The sequence below is a fragment of the Bactrocera latifrons genome, unplaced genomic scaffold (assembly GCF_001853355.1).
Source record: "Bactrocera latifrons isolate USDA-ARS-PBARC rearing strain unplaced genomic scaffold, ASM185335v1 scaffold_196, whole genome shotgun sequence".
Lineage (NCBI taxonomy): Eukaryota > Metazoa > Arthropoda > Insecta > Diptera > Tephritidae > Bactrocera > Bactrocera latifrons.
The window spans coordinates 81260-104346 of NW_017535474.1; the positions used below are offsets into that span (position 1 = coordinate 81260).

The following is a 23087-nucleotide window of genomic DNA, read 5'->3' on the forward strand; positions in this document are numbered from 1 at the left end:
TATCAAGCTGTGTTGTTATTGTTGTTGTAGCGGCAGAATTCTGGCGAGGTGCCAGTCCTTGGCCCGATAAAAATCCGGGACCATTCCGGTTACGTAGACTCGACTGTCGCGAGAACGGAGCTGTCGAATTCGTCGGTATTGCTAATTTTATTAGCCTACTGGAATTATTATCGGAGCACCATAGCATATAGCAACCATATAACCAGTATAATCAAAATCAAGTCCTCTAGGGAAACTTTTTTTTTATAGCGGCGATGCAACTGAACTTTATGTTTTTTCTTGTTTGGTTTTTAGTTATTTGCACGTGTTAACGGAAATACAACGCATTGTTTTTTATACATGCAAAATATGTATATTTTATTACAGAAATAAATACTCATATCCGTAAATTCAAAAAAAAAAAAACAGTTTCGAGCACACATAATTCCTATTTATATATAATGTACATATGTATGTATGTATGTATATGCGTATGCAAAGTAAGAATCCATTACAATAGTAAAATTTGATTTTTTGCTTCTTAAATCTAAATACTCGTTTGGTAAAAAAATATGATAAAAAATGTATTGTTGTATTAATGTATGTATGTATTAGTTGCTTAAAGGTTGTAATAATCGACAAATTCAACGGTGCGTCTGTAACACATCGGATTCAATCTGACCGGTTTCCATTTCTTCTACAAATTCCAAAGACCAAAAAAGGTATCAGAAAACGTAACAATGTGAGAAAACATAAAGAAAAGATAAAGAAAGAAAAAACGATCAGTGTTTTTAGTTAAAGGAAACAACGAACTTAACTCAAGTATTTATATAAAGTGTATATATATATATGTGGAATGCATAAATGCGTACGGAATGTTTTGAGCGCAAGAGCAGTAACGAAATATGCAAGCTAGACGGGATGCAGTTAGCGCACTTCTTTCGTATTCACGTTAACCAAAAATTTCTTCATTAACTTAACATGCTTCTTTTCAAAACCAAGCTATTTGCCAACTTTCCAAAGCTACAATACTATAAATAAGCCACTTCACATAATAACGGAACAACAAAAGATAGATAGATGAAGGATGAGCAGCAAAACCAAAAAAAAAAAAAGAAATTGAATATAAAACTAAACTGTTGCGCTGGGTAATGGTGGTGTTGGTGGTATGATATTCGGTATTGCCACAACGCTTGCGCCAGCGCGACTGTATGTCAGCGGTGCAGCTTGAGTCCACTCGTTTGTCTCTGCATTGTATACTTCAACGGTTTTTAAATAATGATTGCCATCATAACCGCCAATTGCCATAAGGCGATCGCCTAGCAAAGCGCAGCCGATAGCATCGCGCCCGACGTTAAGCGAACAGATCTGCAAGTATAATATAGTAACATTTTTTACTTTACCAAAAGCAAATACTTCACCGCTTACCAAAGTCCAAGAATCTGTTGCGGGGTCGTAGCGCTCCACTGTATCGGTGCGGCAAACAGAGGGATTGCTGGCCGGACAATCGTGGCCACCCAGCGCGTATAGGAATCCATTTGCCACAGCAACCTGCGAAAAAAACGTTAAACTTTGCGCCAACATTCATTAAACCGTTTGCACTTACGCCTACGCCACCGCGTCGTTTATTCATTGGCGCACGCATGGTCCATTTATTGGTGTGTGGATCGTAACATTCGATCGAGCGATGGCAGACCGAACCATCTCGACCGCCTACCACATACAAGCGGCCACCAAGCACTGCCACGCCAGCGGTCGAACGCATCGAGGACATCGAAGCCACGTAACTCCAGGTACGTGTGCTTGGGTCCCAACTGTGGACACAAATACAAGATTATATTTAAACATATCTTTGCTAATATTTGCAGTACACACCGTTCAACAGTGGACAAATAGCTCCAGCCATCATGACCACCGACCGCATAGAGTGGACCTTCCAATACAGCAACGCCCAAACCATGACGGTGCGTGCCCATCGGATTCAGCGCTGTCCATACCATCGTATTCAAGTCTAAACTCTCTACTGTATTGAGCGTTTTTAAGCCATCGCGACCGCCCACTATAACTAACTTATCATCCATCACAGCAACACCGAATTGTAAACGACGTGCGGACATATTCTTCCACACCGACCACTTGTCCGCATACGGACAGTAGCTTTCAATACTTATAGCGCCCTGTAAAATTATTATTTTATTGTTAAATATTTCTTCGTCCTTGTCTATATTTTACGGGTACCTTGTGCGCATCCATGCCGCCCACCGCCAATAAACGACCTACTGTCGACTTGCGCGGTTTTGTGCGCTCCGAAGCTATTAAAGCTAACAAATTGCGTCGTTCGGGCAATAAATGCCACTTAAGCGCTTCCATCACAAGCTGTTGACATTCATTGGAACTGCACAGCGTTTCCACATGATCCATAATAAATGAGGGTTTCAGCAGCGGCAAGCGCACTAACGCCAGCAACTCGGGAATGTGTTTCTCGCGGCTGGCGGGATCGTGTTGCACCCACATCTTCAGACTGTGCACTACGTCCTCCTCGGTGGGCACATTGAGATCATCGCTAGAAATTAGCTTACCCAGCTGCTCGGAGTCGAGTTGCAGGAATTCTTGATTTTTGCAAACCTGTATACAAGTAAAAACAAATTTTTATTGAAGTTAAAATCGATAAGAAAATCAGCGTATTTTACCTGCATGAAATGCTGGCATGTGTAGGATTTGGCCAGACGTAGTAGCGTTGTGCAGCTTTGTCGTTCTGCAAAGAAGGCAAAGCCCAGGCAGTTTGATGGATGCAACTGGCGCGCAAGAAAGTTGCAACAGGCAGTGACTACAGAGTTCAACTGTAGCAGACAGGCAGTGGCTAGGAGCGTTTCTACAGTATCTTCGCGCAGTTCAATATAACCCGTATAACAGTATTGTATTAGTATTTGTAATGCATCGCCATGTACCTCGCCAAGCGTGACTTCCTGCTCTTTGGTCTCACGCAATGAACCGGTGAACATGGCGGCAAAGTAGGCGCTCGATGCTGACAATACTACACGATGGGCTGGCACTCTACGCAAATTTATGGAAATAAAGAAGGTATGGTTTAAATGTAAGTAAAGTTGATTGATGTTTAGATCGTATCCTTATATGGCAGCTATAAAAGCAGAACGCTTAAATCAAAAGTATTACAAGAAAAAAATTAAAATAATTGTATAAGGGCATTTTAGCTTCGGTGAAATCGAAGTTAAAGTATTTGCTTGTATAGAAATATTTCCATATTCATAGCACCTGACGAAATTCTTCTCAATATGTCAACAACCTAATTTATATATATATAATTATATAAASATATTTAGCCCTAATATACATATATTCATATAAACTTTTGAGTCCGCAGGCATTAATTAATTATTCATATAAACAAAGTCATCCAGGCATAACTTTCCAGGTGTTTGCAATTTTTTAATGAAGAAGTTGATTACACGGAAATTGCTAAACGTCAGCAATTTTGCTACTTGATATTCATATCTTCGCGTTAGTTTATATATTGTTTATTTATTTTATTATCACAGTACTATTCTATTTTCGTTATCGCACCATTATTTTATCAATTACCTTCCCCGTGACAAATTCCGTCTCCTCATCGCAATCTACACAGGGCACTGCAAGGTCAGCAAACACCTGTCCAACATAGGCATAACCTCCTGTGCTAACTGCCTGTCCTGCGACCTGGAACAGGAAGCACCAGCACACCTAATCCTGGATTGCACAGCAATCTGTGAAAAGAGGCTTAAGGCCCTGCATTCCATTTATATCAGCAGGGATCAAATCACCCCAGTCGCGTTCGGCAAACTCCTGGAACTATTCAGGCTTCAGGAACTCTGGGAAGACATGTGATATAGGAGAGGGCACAATACACCCTAGGTCGCGGTGCATTACCTCATAATACTATCTATCTATCTTTAATCAATGTGGGGGAGAAATTTCAGTTGTCATAGTGTTATTAATTTTTTGACGAGTTTAAACATTACGGTGTGTATTTGTTTGTATCATATGTGCTCACACCATATGGTATATATGTATTTATACAAGTTATCGGGTATAACAGTTTATTCAAAACAAAACAGAAACCAAATGCTTGTCCGTTTCCGTACGACACCTTCACCTTCATCCAACCAACGCACAGCTGTAGCGACATTACACACACATATATTTATAACATACATATGTATATGTATTTATAATTTACAAGAGTCGGCATCTATATAACACATAGAGTAACAGCTCGCTGTCATTTCACATGGAACGAGTGGTAAAATGTACAAAAGGGGAGCCAAGTATATAGCAATGCGGCTATGCAATTGTCTTACTAGATAGAACTTCTTTGTTTGGTGAGGCTTTTCTTACAGCGCAGCAGTTTGCAGACAAAGAACGAGGCGCACTACGATTAGCGCAAAAAAAAAACTGCACATACTTGCATATTTATATATATTTGAACGGGAAGATGATAGAGAAACAGCATTCGGCGGAAAGTGAATGTATACGGTTTACTGGCAATTTGTTTGTGACGCAGTATTCACTACTCAACTCTTTATGCACATAAACATTCCCCCTCGACTGTTGCTTTTGTTTGCTGCATGCAAAATGCGACCTGACCTTAGCTGTCTATTTCGCGTGGCACTTTTTATAGTACACAGGCTCTTATAATTGAAATGTCTTTGTGTCTGGCGCCGGAAATGCACTTCATTGACAGTGATCAGTAGTTTTATTTTAGAGATACATATGTAATTATGTATGTAAGTACACACTTACCGCTTGCCGTCGATTCCAGCAATTAATACTACATCGCAGAGCTGATGACTGTCCAAGTATAACTGCAAACGCTTTAATACACTTTCCGCATGATCACGACAGCGGAAATATTCGTCTTGACTTACGGCAGATGTAAGGCTGCCTAAACTGTAGTCCCGGGTTAGGGAATCACCATCAGCCAGTAGAGATATGGGCGCAGATGAGGACGTCATGGAATCACGACTAGGGCTATCTTTGTTAGTAGACATATTCGCGACGTTGTAGAGCAAACCAATTGTATATCCGTATGTTTGTTTGTAGTAAAATCGCAGTTTAGTTCTCAATTATAAGCTCTCTGCGTTTATTTACTAAATGCAAAAATTGTGCTTAAGAAGTTTTACGTTTCTCGATTTTATAGTTGCTTTACGGGTATTTTGCGTTTTTAATTTTATTATGTACTTTATTCCGAATTGCACTCCAGTAGGGTAAACAAAAAGAGCACCAACACTTTGAAACTGCAACAGCGGAATGGCAACGAATCGTTTATTGCCAATTAAATGCACTGAACAAAGCGTTGGAGTTAATCAACTAAATGGTCCACCTCTTTGTTGCGCGTATTTATCTTGGACGTGTGTTGCTTTTGAGGCAACTAAACCTATTGAAACTGCTACTCCTGCTTCCATAAATATGGACTAAAATCTTTTAATTGCATTTGTTGCAGGAAGAATGTATAAAGATAAAAATGGCGAACGAAAACCAGCACAAAATACGATCAGGTGCAAAAATAATGAATTCGACGTTGCCAAACCATTACAAGCGTAGAAGTATGAAATGTTTTTATAAATACAGAATTACTAAAAAAGTTGTAAATGAAGTGAATATTTTTAGATTATTTTATGATTTTTAATGTTCTGAAATTTACGTAAAATTAACAAAAGTTTGACAGAATAACGTTGATTAAAATTACGATTATTTTATTACAAAGATTGGGCAACTACTATTCTAGTAAAAAGCAACGAAAAAAAATTCTCTCAGGTGGTGCCATCATTGCGAAAAAGCGAAGCATTTGGCAACACAAGTACTTCCGAGTAAATACATATCCGGCGCAAATAGTCTTACAAAATATTTCTGATAAAAAAAGTTAAAACTACAAGATTATAAAACTAATTTAAAAATAAAAAAAACTACAAAATAAAAACTGCTGCCGAACCATATAATTCACTAAATAATTCAATTATTGTTAACATATTTAATAAAAAAAATCACGGTGTTTAAAAGTAAGTAATTATTACGTTTGTAATGGATTGGTATTTCTTCTAAATAAAAGATTTTGCTAAAATTCAATAATTCATCTTCATTTCTATCTATAGAAAAATGAATTAAATAACGTTAATTCGTAACACTATGGCATCTTGATTAACGTAACAAAATCCAGCAATAAAGTTCAGTGGCTGACAATTTACCAATCGCAGTGTTACCGGCTTGCATAAGTTCACTAAATCTTACAATATAACTAATTTTTATTTAAATTATTTAAGCATATATTGTTCTATATACAAGAAACACCATACGAAACTTATTCCAAACGGATATACGCATATTTATATAGATTAATTTTAGCTAAGCATATGCGCTGCTTCAGAATTTAATATGTGGATTTCATAAGCTGTGTTATGTTTCTTCAATAACTTCATCTGGCAGTACTACAAACGAATACGACGAACGGACGAGGCTGGCCAGAAGCGCACTGTGCTTATAAAATTTTTTGCAGCTAAAAATAAATAGAAATTCGAATTTTCCTTCCCAGAGTTAGTGCAATTAGAAAAGTGAGTGAAATCAATTTCAAAGTGATGAAATAATAACATTGAAGTGTTTTTCAATAACTATTACTACTCGAGTAATCGATCGATGCAACGCCGTCAATTGTCGTCGGTAGAAAAAAAGTCAAAGTCAAAAATGCTAGTAGGAGGCGTTGCGACCTCGTTTTCTAACGTGAGCCCAAATCCCATTGCCTCCACTTTAAATGTCGTATTTCCAAGAGCACACATAACCAATCAAACCAAGTAAATAATTTTTTTTTTTTGGTTAGCTGGATGTAGCCAACTATTGATACCATAGCAGCCAATCTTATTGACGCTAACAAAATCTCGTTAACACATCCACTGTCACAGGTATTGTCGTCGTCGTTGTCGCCACATTTCCACTTTCCATTTTAAGAAAAATATTTTACTTTGCGTAATATTTATGTAGTTTATTTTATGTATGAGTCGCATTGCTGTTGGCTGACTGGTCGATTTGTTGGTTGGTGTATTCAGCGCTTTTAAAAATAGAATTTTTTTTAATGATGATTTGACTTTCGACGCTGTTGTGTTTGTGTTTTTCGAGACATTTTTTCTCGTGCGCGTTTTGTGCATTTATCTATTAAATAGAGGCGCATTTTCACGGTAATACACGACGAGAAAATATATATTAAAGGAATAAAAAAGTGTGTCGGCGCCAAGGCGGCTGGGATAGTTGGGAGTTGTATCGTCTAAATAGTGGTAGTGGGTCGAAGTGGTGGTGTACTCGGACAAGTGTAAAATTGTTGGGCTGGAGCACAGAAAATGAATGAGAGTTAACGTTCAACTCGTATCATTGTGTTAGTATGTACATACGTGCGTATACAAGTCTCAATTGTGATCAGCTGGCTATGCGTTCGTGGAAGAAAGGTGCAGGTGTGAGGCGAGTTTCGTAAAATGTGGGTGGTGCTGGCCCCGAAGCACTTTTACGACAAGGAGGCGACGACGAGGTCAACGGAGTAATCGCTGTTGTTGACGACGATTGGCGAAATGCTGCAAATGTTGTTGTCGTATGCGTCAACGTCGTCGTTGATACTTTGATTGCTCCCCACTGCGCTGCTATCGTTGCGGTTGTCATTGACGTTTACTCTGCTTATAGTTCTACATATTCTTATTCTGCGGGCTTGGGGTATGCGAACATGCCGACCATGACTTTGTTGTTGAGTGAAAATAAATGGTGTAAACTAAAATTTAAATTAACAGAGTGTTTTATGATATGAACTGATAAAACTGACTATGAAAAGAGTTTATGCACGTGAACACCGTAGTATTTCTTAAATATATAGTTAGCGCCAATTACCGCATCAACGGTGGCAGTGTCAGTCACAGTATGCTTTTGTTTTTTTTTTTTCACAATTACTATAATATGAGAGCAACCCTGATTTCTACCACTTATCGATTACTACTTGGCACTCGTCCCTAAGCCAAATTGCTGAGATCAAAAACATGAAATTAGACAATGGGGTTAGGACGGCACTAAGTCAATCAACTACTTGCTCTCTTATATTTCCGCGTATCTATGAAAAAAAAAGGTGATCCACTAATTACCTACTTTGTATTTCTTTTCGAATAGTTGAACGTTGGTAAAGCGAAAGAGAAAAATACAAACAATAATACCGCAGCAGCTAACTTTTTAACTTATCTGTGACATTGTAATTGAGATAGCTTTTGTTTAGCTAGTACCAATTATGTAAGGTAATGGATGCGCGCATTGAACTGATGCCAATAATCTGGACAACAAGTGTACCAACCACTTAGGTAAGTGTCTGCGGATTATCTAATTAAAAAATTAACTTATTGTATTTTTTGTATATTTTACAGTCGATCAGCATTAATGATTCAATATTTTCTAAAACCAAATTAACGTAAACAATCACAAAACCGCAAATAGTTTTACAATAATAGAACAAACGCTAAGAACAACGTAGCAATAAAAACGAGCAACACAGTGTCGCAGCCTTCTTTATACATCTACTAATATGCCTGTGATTTCGCCACGCAGATCATCGACATCGAACAGTGGCAGTCTATACGGCACCTCGTCGTCCGGAACTGGCAGTACAGGCACTAGTACCGCCAGTGCATATAGCAGTGCATCGTCGTATTTGAATCGTGCGAATAGCTTGTCGAAAGCCACAACGCCAAGCAGTTCATTGTGGTCGTCATCGTCGTCAGGAGCATCGAAATATACACCCAACTATTATAGCTCTTATTTGGGTTCGAATTCGTCATCGTATTCGCCACGTACAGCATCGCAACGTAACTCTTTGTCGTCTTTGTACCTGAGCGGCGGCTCCTCTGGATTAGGAACCTATCGCAGTAGTTCATCTTATTTGTCATCCGGCAGCAATGATCCAATTACATCCAGTAGATATGGAGTAAGTAGACAAAAAAAACAAACAACAAGTACTACATAAAAGCACACAACATGTGTGTTATTCAAATGCTTTTGCTAAACCATATAAATACATACATGCATTGAGTGTGTATATAGTGCTTAGGGCATTTTTGGACATTTGTGTAATGTCCAATTTAGTAGTATTATTAGCTAAACAAAAGCAATAGTGTAGATGTGAGTGTTATCTGCTGAATTACATTATACGCATGTAACATATGCATACATGTACATATATTCATATGTAAACATTGCGTGAACCTTTCACCAATTACTCATTTGAAGCACACCCACTCGTGCACAAATACACACATCTATACATGCGCACAAACCCTTGGGACTGTCGTGTAGTATTTACATTGGGTTGTTATATAGGGTCTACTTACAACTTTAAGCTGGACACTTGTTTTGTGTTTTTAGAGTAGTTAGTTAACAAGTCAAGTGCAAGTTGTGACTTTTAATTGCAATGTACAAATTTTGATAAAAATTATATATACCATTTTTCCTGCTAACCAAGATATATATTATATGAATTATGTTTAGCACGCATAAAAGTTTATTGTTAACTGTGTGTGTGTGACAATCATAATCACATCTTATCTATGTTAGATTTAAATTGTAAAATTTCTATTAGTTTGCCGAGCGCTTTATGTGCTTAATAGTATGGTCATTCATACAATTTAGTTGTTAAGTTCATAATTGTTCACATTCCAAGTCACACGTTTTTTTATTGTACCTGAACGCTTAAGCGGAACGTTTAGATTAGGAAACAAAACGACAAAGTGTACTGTGAAATTAAATAATATAATAAAGTTAATTAATTGTGTAGTATTATTATAGTGAAAATGTTTAATTGTAATTTAATTTCGCCGTAGCGTTTATTACTAGTGGAATTGTTTTATACTTTAATTCTAATGAACTTTACGTGCCCTTAAATGATAAAAACTTAAGTGAACAATCATCGGTATGTGTAGGCGGTGATGTATAAAGTTCAAATAATTACATAAACCACATAATCTTTAGTCCCAACACCTCAAAAACCTTAACTTAGCTCGCACACACTTCCTTATGGCCAATACTATTAAATATGGTTCATAATAAAACGACAAAAATTATTGCGATTTATAAACTACTGATTAGCGACGGTCTCAAAAAGTTTAATGCACTATTTCGCTATGTATATGCGGTTTATAAAGCGAAAAATTTAATTCTACATAAGGTTAATCAATTATATACTCCCCTAGCTATTAACGCTCATATGGTGATAATTGGTACGCTCCTTCTAACCTTTCGTTAAATAAACAAAATCATGCATATGTACATAGATACATACATATGTTCCCTGCCAAAAAGGCAAATTGGCGACATATGCTTATGTGGCCACAAATTACCTGCGAAGATACGCACATACATACATGTAGATATAATATATAAGTAATCACACCTTAGCTTTTGCTTTAACTATGTACAAAAGCAACACCTGTACACACATACATATGTCTGTTTGTACATACGTGACTCATATTTTTCTTTTCTGTATTTATGTTATATTTATTCGTTTGTTTTTGTCACAACAACCAATGCACATGTGAACGTGTAAAAACAAAATTATAACGACAACAACAACAACAACAACACCGCTATCAAATCAACCATCACAACAACAATCAACAACAATATCTGTCCAATTGCCATGGTCATTGTCATACTCATATTTCTATTTGCATCATAAATCACTTATCTAATGGGGCAAACCGTTACAAATTCAATGCATCTGTAAATGTTGAACATAAACAAAATTGGTAAAAACTCCACAAAAATTAAAAAAATTAAAACGAAAACTCGGCAAAAAACATACACGCGCCTCAGTTACCTAAATCACCCAAGACATCATCCGATACATTGCGCAAGCGTAAGGACAGAGATACGAACAACAGCAATGACAGCAGCGATGTGAACGGTGGTGGCGCTAAGAAGCCGCCTTCAGGTTCGGATGGGGGCAACAAGCGCTTGTCAGGCTCATATTCATCCTCATCCCTAGCACGTTTAGTAGCGACATCTGGTCTGGAAATCTATGAAAAATACAGTCCCGCTAATTATAAACCCAATTGTGAACTTCCACGTTCCAGCTCAGCGTTAACTGAGGCTGAGGTAGACGCAGCTTCATCCACCATCAGCGGTATTGGCGGCACAACAACAACGACAACGAACAATGACGAGTTACGCAACGAGACTACGACAAACATAACATTGGACCGACCACGCAGTCGCTATAGTCGCTTGTATAGCGCCGGTGATGAGTCTTCTAGCTATAGCAATAGCAAATATAGTGACAGTAGCAATAAAAATGATAATGACATAACCAGCACTACAGCAACGAAGCCGCACCGTTCCAGTTACCGCGAACGTGCGGCAGTCGCCGCCGCAGCGTCAGCAAAACAACAGGCCAACGCTCTCGCACCCTCCACATCGGCCTCATCTGTGCTGAGTCATAGCAGTAGCAGCGGCGATGTGCCGACCGCAACATTTACTTTGCGCAGCAGTCGCACACCCAGAACAACAGTGACAAAGGCAGAGGAAGGCGTAACACTCAACAATGGCGACAAGACCGGCAAGGGTGACTGCATCAGCCGACAAGGCAGCAAAACGAATCTAAACAGTTACACAAATGACCTTGAAAACAACTTGAGGGAGCTAAAGTTGTCCAACTCCGGAAGCGGCAGCGGCCTATACAAGGATAGCAGTAGCGGCAGCATAACCACCTTCACGATGCCGTTGCATTCGAAGAAATCGCTCAGCACCAGCAATAGCAGCGGTCATCTCAGCGCTTTGACTACCTCAAACAACGACAACGATAGCGAACTGAAGCGCAATCACAGCGCCAACAATTTGGATGTGGTCGATCATAGCGCCCCAACCTACGAACTTAAATCGAATAGTGCGGCAGCTGGCGGCGCTGAGGTGTATGCCAGTGCAACGCTCCAAATGGTGGACACACCGATCACGGCGAAGAAGGTAAATCGCAGGCGACAAATGCCACGCGCCGCATGTGCGCTGTCGCTTCTAAGATGTCTGTGCTTTTGCGTTGAACGCCTTTATTCCTCACATTATCCGCTGCGTTGCACACTAACTTTGTCTTGTTCAGCTTGTGCTGCTCCTGCTAAGGACAGCGCGCACTTTGCTAATGCATGTGCCTACTACTAACCACAATGTTTGGCCAAACTGAATACTTGTTTAATCGGTTATATTTAACTGTTTGTGATTGGCGGGAAGAACTGCAGTCTACTTGATATTTTTGCTTCTAGTTTAAGATATTTAAGGTTTTTTTTTCGAATAGCAAGCACTGCGATTATAGTACACATTATCCCGTTAGGAAATGCATGCGCTCCACCACCACGTGACATCCACGCACAATCAGTTCAACGGACATTGACGCTTGTCAATGGTTCGCTATTTGCTGCAGTGTGTTTCGAAGGACTTAAAAAAACTTGTTATCTCTGAGGTCGATACATTTTTTAGAAAGACGCAGTATCAAGTTTAATATTGAACTGCAAAATTGGGCTTTGCGGGAGATTATTAAAAAATATTAATTTTTTGAATATGAGATATTTTTTTCCTTAAAAAATATTTTAAAATTTCTTGAAATAATTTTTTGTATCAACCATTACGTTGGAATTTTAAGCATTGCTTTTGTTTCAATCAAAATGGACTTACGTACCATATACTAACATTAAAAAATCATAAAAATCATTTAACGTTCATGTTGTCATAAAATTGTCATATTTTCTATACAAACAAATAAAATGCTAGTACTCAAAATTTTTTAAAATTAATTTGTGTTATAAAGAAATTTGGAATCACTTACATCTTGCATAGAACTTTAGTAGTTAAAATATCTAGGTTACGAGACCTTCAAACGTTTTTCCGCTGTCACAGAATTGTCAGGAGGACAGTCATGTCGACCAAAAATGGTTGCAATATTCTGTTCCGTGTTGCTTAATCTATGACTATAATATTTGTTGATATATGTAGCATATTTTATGCTATACAATTCGAATTTGCCCAAAAAAAATTTTTTTTTTTTCAATTATTTTTTAAAATTCAATATTCTTCGCGAAAAGATAGATAGATAGATAGATAGATAACTGAGGAATGCACTGCGACCATAGATCTATTGTGCCCTCTCCTAACTCACAGGGACTCGCTTAGCCCCAGCATATTGACGAAGTTCAGTATTTTGCTCTGTGCTAGCGAGACGATGTGATCCCTATCCGGAAACATGGCTCCAAGGGCCTTCGACCTTCGTCTACAGACTGCAATGCAATCGATTAGCAGGTGCTCCGGGGTTTCAGGGTCCCTGTCGCAAAACCGACAGTTGGCGCAAGATGATAGGCCCATGTTGGTTAAGTGCCTTTTCAGCTTGCATTGGCCGGTATAGAAATGCAACCAGGATCCTGAGTTTGTTTCTTGGGAGGTTGATTAACGATTTAAATCTTTTTTCGTTATACCCCCCAACTAGCAGCTTGGCATGACGCATACCGTGCGCTCGCTGCCAATACCTTTCCCTGCACTCTCTTTCTTCCTTGCGGAGCAGCTCCTTCCTTCACAGTGTGGGGACCCACCGCAATGAATGGTTCGGGCCCAACCATACTGGTGGAGGCTGCGGAGCGGGCTAGCTCGTCAGCCAGTTCGTTGCCGGCTATGCCCCTGTGGCCGGGCACCCAAATTAGGTGCACCCGGTTCTTTGTAGCTAAGTTGTTCAATCGTTCTCTGCACTCCTGCATCAAAAGCGATTTGATCTCGTAGAAAGAGATCGCTTTCAGTGCCGCTTGACTATCGCTGAGTATCGCTATGCGCTCGTTGCGATAGTTGCGGTGGAGGTTTATCTCTGTACACCGGCTTATAGCCAGGACTTCAGCAAAAAGAAATTCTTTATCATAATTAACTCAGTTTTTAGTCTTAAATTTATTTATCGATTGAGCAGCTCTGTTTATTTTTTAGTAAAACATATTATTGATTGGAAAATAAACATATGAGCATACAGGGTTGCAAATAATGCATTCAAAATAATTGAATTAATATTTGAATTTTTTTTATTTTGTTTTCCTAAATTTTTAAATCTTTTATCCCAAATACCGATTTGAAAAAAAGTTTTTATCCCAAATGTTAAAAAATTAAAGTAAAAATAAAAAAAAAAATATTTCTAATTAGCGGATTGAAAAAAATTTAATGTCACAAATCATTGATTGAAAACTAAAAAACAGTGTTAACCCAAAATTCGGATAAAAAAAAAAAAAAATAAATAAATAAAATAAAATAATAATCCGAAATATCAGGTTGAAAAAGAAATGGAATCCCAAGTGCCGCTTTGAAAAAAATTTTAGTCCAAAATTTGTTACTTTGTCTACTGTACAACAAAAACAACAATTTAACATTATAGACAACAATTTTTAATTCAAATTTATAGCCTCGCCTCCACACAGCGATACATAGTATGTAGTTAATCTTAAAATATTAGAGGTTTTAGTGCGGAATGTACATACATATGCATAGATATTGTAGATAGATACATATATATATAGTATAGTGTATAGTTTATCTGAATGTAACCAAATCTCTAAACAAATTAGCCGACACTGCAACGCCCACATCATGTCGAAGTACGTTGATAGCCATGTATGTATGTACCTATACATGTGTAAATAAGTGTATAAATAAAGTTGAATGTTCGGTAAAGGCAACGCGCCACAAGCAATGAACGGTAGCATCATCGACAGCGTCATCATGCCATTCTCAGTATTATGATCAACCTTTACCCACCTTCGAACAAACTAAATACAATACCAATACATACAAACATACAGTCATATCCATATACATACATACATACGCATTACTAACCAAAGGCATCGTCATGTAACTTGTTTGTGTTTCCTCTTCTGTGTATTTTCTAGATGAATATTCGCAGGCCTTGTTGCTGTCACTGAATAGAACGCCTATGTATTTTTGAACTCCTCTCCTCACCCCTCACAAAAAAAAAATAGACAAACAAAAGAAAAAGCGAAACAAAAACAAAACCAAAAATAATTACTAACCAATAATCAAGAGCAGCAACAAAAATAATATAAAATAATAAAAAATAAAAACCAATAGAAAAATATATACAAAAACAAGATGTGTGCAACAACGCGTTTAACGCGAAAATTTCGGCAAGAATTCTCAGTGAAAGCAAAAGAAATGATGATATTTCGAAATAATTAGCAGTGTGCGCAAAAACGCGACGAACAGCGACGAAAAATAATAGATTGAACGAAAGGCTGACGAGCAAACAAAAAAAAAAAAAAAGGAAAAAATAAACTAAAAATTATAAGAGAAACAAAAAGNAAAAAAAAAAAAAAAGGAAAAAATAAACTAAAAATTATAAGAGAAACAAAAAGTGACAAAACACTTTAAAAATAAGGCAAATTGCCAAAAAACACAAAAAAAAAATCAAGAAAATAAACTCAAAAACCTACAACCGACAAAGAAAACTAACGAGGCTTATAATTATTGAATACCTTCCACATTCTACAGCGGCTGTATGCCATAGCGCCTAAGGCAGCATAAAATAAAACATATTTGCAGATATACGCAATAAAATACATACAAACATATGTACATAAATCAAGCCGACAAAGTGATAAAAGTGTAAATAGCAAGAAGCCAATAAAAAATATACAAAAAAACAGAAGTGTAACGGCGCAGAAAGAAACATTTGAAACACCGAATATTCGTAAAGTATAATGATAGACATTAATAAGGGCCGCAATAGTTTTGAAAAATTTCCAACATTACAAGAAAAATGTGATAACACCGTTATATTAGCGCAGCGTCGACAACATCAGCCGACCAATACCAGCTTGAATAACTATACGAGCGTACACAAGCCAAAAACAGCAACAAGAAGTGCAACAGCAACCGTCTTTACAAGCACAACAAAAACGCGCTCACATACAACAACAAATCCAATAAGTGTCAACGGCAGAGCGGAAACAAAATTGCACAACGGCGTTGGTAGGCGTGCTGCATCGGTGGGCAGCACGCGCAACACCAAAATCAGCAACAACGCCAGAAGCAACAATAACCATAACAATAACAACAACAACAACAGTAAGCCGCACGGCAGCGACGACACGAATCCGGTGCGCGCCGCCAATAAGCCATTCTTTCTCGTACCGCAATTTCAAGATCAAAACTTTCTGAAGGAGGAATGTGAATTGGCGCATGCGCAAGTGGCACCGAAGCAACAACAACAACCACAACAACAACAACAACAAGTTGCCACAGCCAATGGTGACGGTAGTAAAATTAGTGCAAACAACACCAACAACAATAAAACAAGAGCTAACCAAGAAGCGAGTGGCAACTACAGGCGCAACAGCGGCGACTCAAGCAAAAGCAATAACAATACCAGCAACAGCAACAGCAACAATCACAGCCAAAAAACCATCAACAACGCGTACGCCATCATTAACAGCATACACGCGAGCATTAGTAGTAGGCGAACACCAACAGCAACAGCAACAGCAACAACAGCGCCATCAACAGTGGCGGCGGTAACAGCGAATGGTGTGCGACGCAGCGGCGGCGGTAGCGCCAACGCCAGCGTCAATATCAATCAACATCATCACCATCATCACGTCAGTACAACAGCGTCAGCTGTGGCGACGACGAGTACAAACGGCAGCGCTGCCAACGCCGCCAGCGTCTCGGCGAAGAACGCCACAACCGATACCACCGTCCACAAAGTCGACATTGTCTTCAATAATCGCGCGCAAACGCAAACCAGTTGTGGTGGGCGTTTCTTGACGTCGTCAAAAAGTGCGAAATCGATTCAGACACATAATACATACAACGTGACGCGTCCGCTCAGCGTCATCACAACAACCACGGGCGCGCCAACAACGAGCACCACTGCAACGTTTAGCGGCGGTGTCAACGCGGCAGCGGCAGCAACAGCGACTAAGTTGAGCAACGGCCAAAGCAAATTGGTGCGTCCGCTAGTTCATCGCACCATACCATCGACTGCGGTGGCGGCAGCGAATGCGGCCGTTGCGCGCGACAACGTGAACGCCTACTCCAACAAACTATTCAACATCTACGGCAACAATAGCAATCGTCTTAGCAATAATAATAACAACAATAATATTAACAATAACGGTGTGAATACTGTGTGTAATATCAACAATAGCAGCAGCAGTAGCAACAACAATATCACAAGCAATAACACCAACGGCGGCAGTGGCGCGAACGGTATGCAACATACGCTCGATCACGACGATATCAAGTACATCGATAGTGATGACGCGCCTACAACGGCAGCGATAGCGGCGGCGCATGCCAGCGCCACAACGGTCAGCACATCGTCGCGTGGCGGCGCGCAGTTCGAGCGGAAAACGCAGTTGCGCTGTGAGCAGCTCTGTTGTCCGCATACCAATTGCGCGACGTCTACAACGACAACGCTGACAGGTGCTGCTGCTGGCGGTGGAGGCAGTGGCGTTGGCAGCGCGTCGCTCAAAACACGCATGCGTCCCAAATCGACGATCATCTGTTCCACCAGCAATCTCGTCTTCGAGAAGATCAACAATTATAAGTATGCCAACGGTAGCGCCGGTGGCGGTAGCAGCGCGGCTAAATTTGCCGCTGAAGCAGCGGCTGCGCGCCGCAACGAACTGCGGCATAGCATTGATTCGAATAGCATAAGAGCGTCCATTGAGAAGTTCGATAGCTTCAGCGAGCAGAAGCGTGGCGCGCAGGTGACGCTACGTTCGCACGGCGGCGGCAGCGGTAGTACAAACAATTTGCAACATCATCGCCATAGTGGCAGTGAATTTGATCACGCCACCGGTAGCAACAGTCTCTTGCGGCTGGCGCAAAGCGGTGGCGGCTCTTTGACGCGCGCACCCTACCGCACGGTGTCGCCCGCGCCGGCTACCGCCTGCAAAGTTACTGCCACAATGCATGCGCCGACCTTGACGACCGGTTCGACTGGTGCGTCGGCGTCGTGCATACGCAGCGGCGCATGCAGTACAAATAGTTTGCCAACGAAAAGTCTTGGCAGCGTTTTGGCTGCCACAACCAATACAACTACCGTTACCGCCATCAATCGTCATCAGGACGCAACAGCATTGCGTGCTACTGAGCGTGCTTCACCCAGCGCGCTGCTGCATAAAGATGCGGCGTCAACACCGTCATCGTCCTCATCATCGCCACTGCTAAAGCAAGCCGAAATGAAATTGCCGAATGGCGATGTAAAGAAGTGCGCGAACGCGGAAACGAACGGCGTTTGTGACGGCGCAGCCGCGGATGTTGAAACTGTAAGTTGCACTCACCAAACACTTAGCGAAAAACAAATGTACAAAATGCTACAATTTATCAGTCACCACAAAAAAAAAAAATAAAAATAAAAACACGTTCACCAGCATTTAATCACTCCCACCACACCAAAAACCTACACAATTAGCACCGTCAATTTCACTAAATTGCTCATGCCTCACCTAAGAATCGACGTGAATTCTCATCAATTTGGCAATTCTTCTGTTCCTCTCAGTTTATCTGTCTCTCAGTTAGCTATCTTAAGGGTTTCTATGTTTTGTTTTTTCACGTGACGCCGTCGAATTTTTGTTCGAATATCAGTTTGCACTCATCATCAACCAGCTTGGAGTTTAGCTGAGTGAAAGGAATTAACAGCTTTTTTTTATTTTACGTTTTAATGCTTTTATTACATAACACATTTTTTTTTAATATATGTACTGTACGCACGTTGCAATAATCACGCTGCCATCTTATAACCGAACCTAATTTTATTTTGATTTTCAACTAACTTAAATCTATTGGCTTTAACAGTATTTTATATCTGAATTCTTAGACCAATTTATTTATTATTTTTTTTTTTTAATATTTTTTTGTAAGTCGCAATCTTTTCTTCAATTTTATAATTATTTTGCTCAAACGCAGTTCCCAGCAACCATTAACTACTTATTAACCCCCAAAAATTTAAAAAAAAAAACTCCTTCCTTGTGCCCGACAAAAATCTTTCTATTTTACCAAAGTTTTTTTGTTGTTTTTAAGCGTTTTGCTTTTTTCACAATACTTTTACTAAAGCAACTCTTTTGAAGCTTCTATAAAAAATAATAATATTTTTTTTTTTCCTTCCTGCGCCGACTCACAGATCCGCAGCACAGCACTACGGAGTATCCCTCCTGCACCGCCATCGCCGACCGCATCACGTTACCGGGATCGTGATAGCCGTTTAACGTCGTCATCGGTGCTCTCTTCATCGCTGTCTAATAACATAGACGATGCAAGCAAATCGAAGGATGAGAACGCAGAAGGTATGTGTGTGTCTTTCGTATAGTAAAAATCTAAAGTTTGAAAGCCAAACGATGAAGTTATTTGTGGCTAGTCAAATAGGGTTTTAGTAATGAATGCGGTTTTAGGAGGAAGAATAAACCCTAACCTAAAATAACCCATTCTTCAGTTATCTGATTATTCTTAAATGCAACAATAAATAGTTAGCGAAAGCTTTCGAAACTTTTTTTTTTTTAATTCTGTCAGATTCAAAAACTTAACAAAACAAATTATATTACAAGAGCTGAAAACAGGTAATGATCGACGGACTAGTAATAATTGGGATTTTGACATTTTGGACGGCCAAAAGTCACGGAAATATTGCTTGCTGTTTCCAAGAAATTTTTTTCCTCGACTCTGAAAACATTGTCTCGAGAAAAACGCGTTTAAAGTTTTGAAAATCGTATACATTAAGTTAAAAAATAATAACATCATATATCTCCTATACTATTTGCTGGTTCAACTTCCAAATTTCGGAGAATATGTTCAAAAATATGTATATTCAAAAATCGTTTTTTTTGAAATTTACAAGGGCATATAACTTCTTAGGAAAATATGTTCCATTTATATAAAAAAAAATTAATGATTTTGAAGTTTTTCAAACTTAACCTAAAAAAAAATATATTTTTTTTTAATTTCCGGATTTTTGGATTTCTGAAGTGCATATAACTCTTTAGAAAAATATATTCCATAGATATATATATAAAGGTTAAAGATTTTGAATTTTTTTTAAACTTAACCTCAAAAAAAATTTTTTTTCCGAAATTAGAATTTGTTGTAGCTATGAATTTTATTACATGTGTTTGTAACATTTCTGAATAAAAATAAAATTTTGAAACACCTCTTTTTCAAAGCTTCTTTAATTTTCCCATAATCACTTTGTGAACACCCCTAGCCTGCTATAAAAATATTGAAATTATTTGAATTTTGTATTTTCCTTTTCTTTGTGCTTGTCATACACTTAAAACAATCCGAAATGTTGGCAGTCATTAAATTTGTCGGATAGTTTGTCAAAATATATCACTTTTGTCGCGTCATTAGTACAAATTCTTGTTTACCTCTGAATGTTATTTCGGGCCGAACCTGGTGTGCTGTTTATCTGTTTAAAATTTCAACTTTCTTGCGTTTAATTTACAGAAAACAATAATTTTTTAACAGAAAACAATTTTTCCAAAAAGCATGGAGTTAATTAAATTTTCTTGCACATCTTCCAAACAGGTCTATGTGGGCTAAGAAATATCGGAAATACTTGTTTTATGAACTCGGTCATTCAGTGCCTGAGTCACACGAGCGAATTGACAAAATTCTTGCGTACACACAATGGCATACGCTCAACATCGTCCAAGGATCAACAAATCCTACAAGGTGAGTGCAAACTGTAGTTAGTCGCAGATGGCGAAAGAGAGATGGAATAGAGAGAATGAAAGTTTTAACTGTTCTTCATTTAACGCCACAGAGTTTGCCAAGTTGATACGCGAGATGTGGACAAGCAATGTACACAGCGTCACGCCGATGGACCTGAAGCGCGCCTTTTCCTCCAAACATCGCATGTATAGTGACTACAACCAACAGGATGCACAAGAGTTTCTGCGCTTCTTCCTCGATTCGCTGCACAGTGCACTAAATACGGGCGTGAAGGGGGAACACTTGAAAATCGACGATAACCTTAGGTGAGTACGCAGAGGATTTTGAATTCCTGTATAATAATATATACTTCCGCCGGTTTAGCGACAATAAAAAAGCCGATTTAACGTGGGAATGGTACGCACGACACGAGAACTCACTCATACGCGACCTCTTCGTCGGCCAATTGAAGAGCACACTACGTTGTACCACTTGTGGCAATACGAGCGTCACATTCGATCCGTTTTGGGATTTGAGCGTCTCGTTGCCATCGTCGTCACGCTGCAAACTAGAATCTTGTCTCGATCTATTCATACGCGAAGAGGTGTTGGATGGTGATGAGATGCCGACCTGTGCGAAATGTCGCCAAAGGAGAAGGTGCACGAAAAGCTTCACCATACAACGATTTCCCAAATATTTGGTTATACGTAAGTTTTGATTTTGTTGAATAATCACTTTTTGTTTCAAAAATAATTTATATAATTTTTGGTAACAGATTTGAAGCGTTTCTCGGAGACTCGTTGGAGCAAGTTGTCGAACATTGTCGAATTTCCGACTGGTGAGCGCGAATTGAATATGGGTCCATACGGTTCGAACCCTGGCACGAGCATATATTATTCATTGTATGCGATTTCGAATCATATGGGTGAGTGGAGAATTGATGTTTTTTTGAGATAATTTTATAACTTTATCTATACTGTCGTGTTGTTCTTCTTTGGAAAATATAATTTTGTGAAATTCTCTCATTTTTTTGCAATTTTGTTTTGGATTGCAAAATCAACTTAAAATATAAAATTTGAAAACATCCTTTTATATCAGTCATTGATTTCAATGTTTGTCTTCATATGAATACCGAAATTCGGAATTAATTTTAAACTTTTCCGGATCATTTGATATTTTTAAATCAATTTAAGGAATAATTTATTTGGAATTATATTAATAAATTCTTGAACAATAAGCCAGTCATATTTTTTGTCAAAGGGAAAGAGAGAGAGAGAGAGTGAGAGGGGAGAGCTTTCGGTATTAGTTTAAAAATTTCCTGAATCATCAAAAATTCTATTTTTATTGTATCAATTTAAATAATATCTATTTGTGTTTATATTATAAAACTTATTTATTCTTAAATAACAAACTAGAATTCTTTGTTGTAAAGAGAGAGAGAGAGAGAGAGAGAGAGAGAGAGAGATTTTTATGTCAATATGATTTATAGTACACGTTGCCGAAAATTGAAAAGTATATAGTTCCCATATTTTTTAAGCATCGCTTTCATTATCGCGCTCGGGATCCCGATATGGTCCCGAAATGTTTCCGATCTGGTCCCGAAATTTAATGCCGAAACATCACTTTGTAAATTTTCGGGTTCCCTTTTTTTTAATCCCGAGCTGGTCCCGAAATTTCAGAATATGAAAAGAAAATGTCAAAGGTATAAATATTCCAGATCTGGAAATAATCCCAAGCTAGTTCTGAATTTTTAGGACATGAAAAAATGTCAAAACCACTTTATGTTTTTGGAGTTGTTGTTGTTGCAACTGTTATTAAGTACTCACTGGGACCTTAGGGAAAGAGTTGTCTTATGTCGTCGGTATATTTGAGGAGGGACCTCTTGGTGCTTCTAGGAGGCGGTGCCGCTTCAAGCAGGTGACTACAGGGATGCTTTCTACGAAACACCCTGTTGTAGTTAATAGTTTTTGGAGTGACTATACTCCCTAGGCATAAATTTCAACTCTATATTATGTTGGAAAATGTAGTATATCAGTATAGTATTATTATGTAAATTAATAACGGTTTAATAAAAATTCAAAACTCTCTTGCCTACAGGTTCCACAGCTGGTGGTCATTATGTGGCGTTGTGTAAACATCCGGTCTCGAAAAAATGGCATGAATTCAACGATAATGTGTATGTATTTTCAAAAATTTCGAAATTTTTGAAATATTTAAAAATAATCCTTTATTTACAGTGTCAGCGACACGCTCTCCGAAAATAATCTAGTTTCATCCAGTGCCTATATACTGTTCTATGAGCGAGCGTAAGAACTAACTCACGCGTGTAAAGAAATTAAATGCAAACATACTCACATTAACACGCT

General features: G+C 38.6%; 3 protein-coding genes across 5 annotated transcripts; 2 read left to right on the plus strand and 1 right to left on the minus strand.

Moving 5' to 3' along the window:
• Positions 1–408: 408 nt before the first annotated feature.
• On the minus strand, positions 409–5521 carry LOC108967717 (kelch-like protein 5). Its single transcript, XM_018931318.1, has 8 exons — positions 4777–5521; positions 2670–3033; positions 2218–2604; positions 1855–2156; positions 1586–1793; positions 1408–1530; positions 1117–1347; positions 409–676 (listed from the first exon to the last, which is right to left on the minus strand). Exons 1-8 carry the CDS (start codon positions 5022–5024, stop codon positions 599–601), a joined length of 1941 nt encoding a protein of 646 aa, XP_018786863.1. The 5' UTR covers positions 5025–5521; the 3' UTR covers positions 409–598.
• Positions 5522–6420: 899 nt separating this feature from the next.
• LOC108967712 (protein rtoA-like) lies at positions 6421–15029 on the plus strand. Of its 2 annotated transcripts, none has more exons than XM_018931304.1 (4): positions 6421–6581; positions 8167–8351; positions 8415–8971; positions 14943–15029. In XM_018931304.1, exons 3-4 carry the CDS (start codon positions 8573–8575, stop codon positions 14973–14975), a joined length of 432 nt encoding a protein of 143 aa, XP_018786849.1. In that variant the 5' UTR covers positions 6421–6581; positions 8167–8351; positions 8415–8572; the 3' UTR covers positions 14976–15029. The 2 variants fall into 2 exon arrangements, with proteins under 2 accessions (XP_018786849.1, XP_018786850.1); XM_018931305.1 differs by lacking the exon at positions 14943–15029 and adding an exon at positions 11118–11224 and having other exon boundaries at positions 6428–6581.
• A 395-nt stretch (positions 15030–15424) lies between these two features.
• LOC108967710 (ubiquitin carboxyl-terminal hydrolase 2) lies at positions 15425–23087 on the plus strand (the record flags this gene model as incomplete). Of its 2 annotated transcripts, XM_018931302.1 has the most annotated exon segments (8): positions 15425–18344; positions 19199–19361; positions 20596–20742; positions 20834–21047; positions 21106–21428; positions 21497–21646; positions 22819–22897; positions 22959–23087. In XM_018931302.1, coding segments are annotated over 8 exon segments (3723 nt in total). In that variant the 5' UTR covers positions 15425–15770.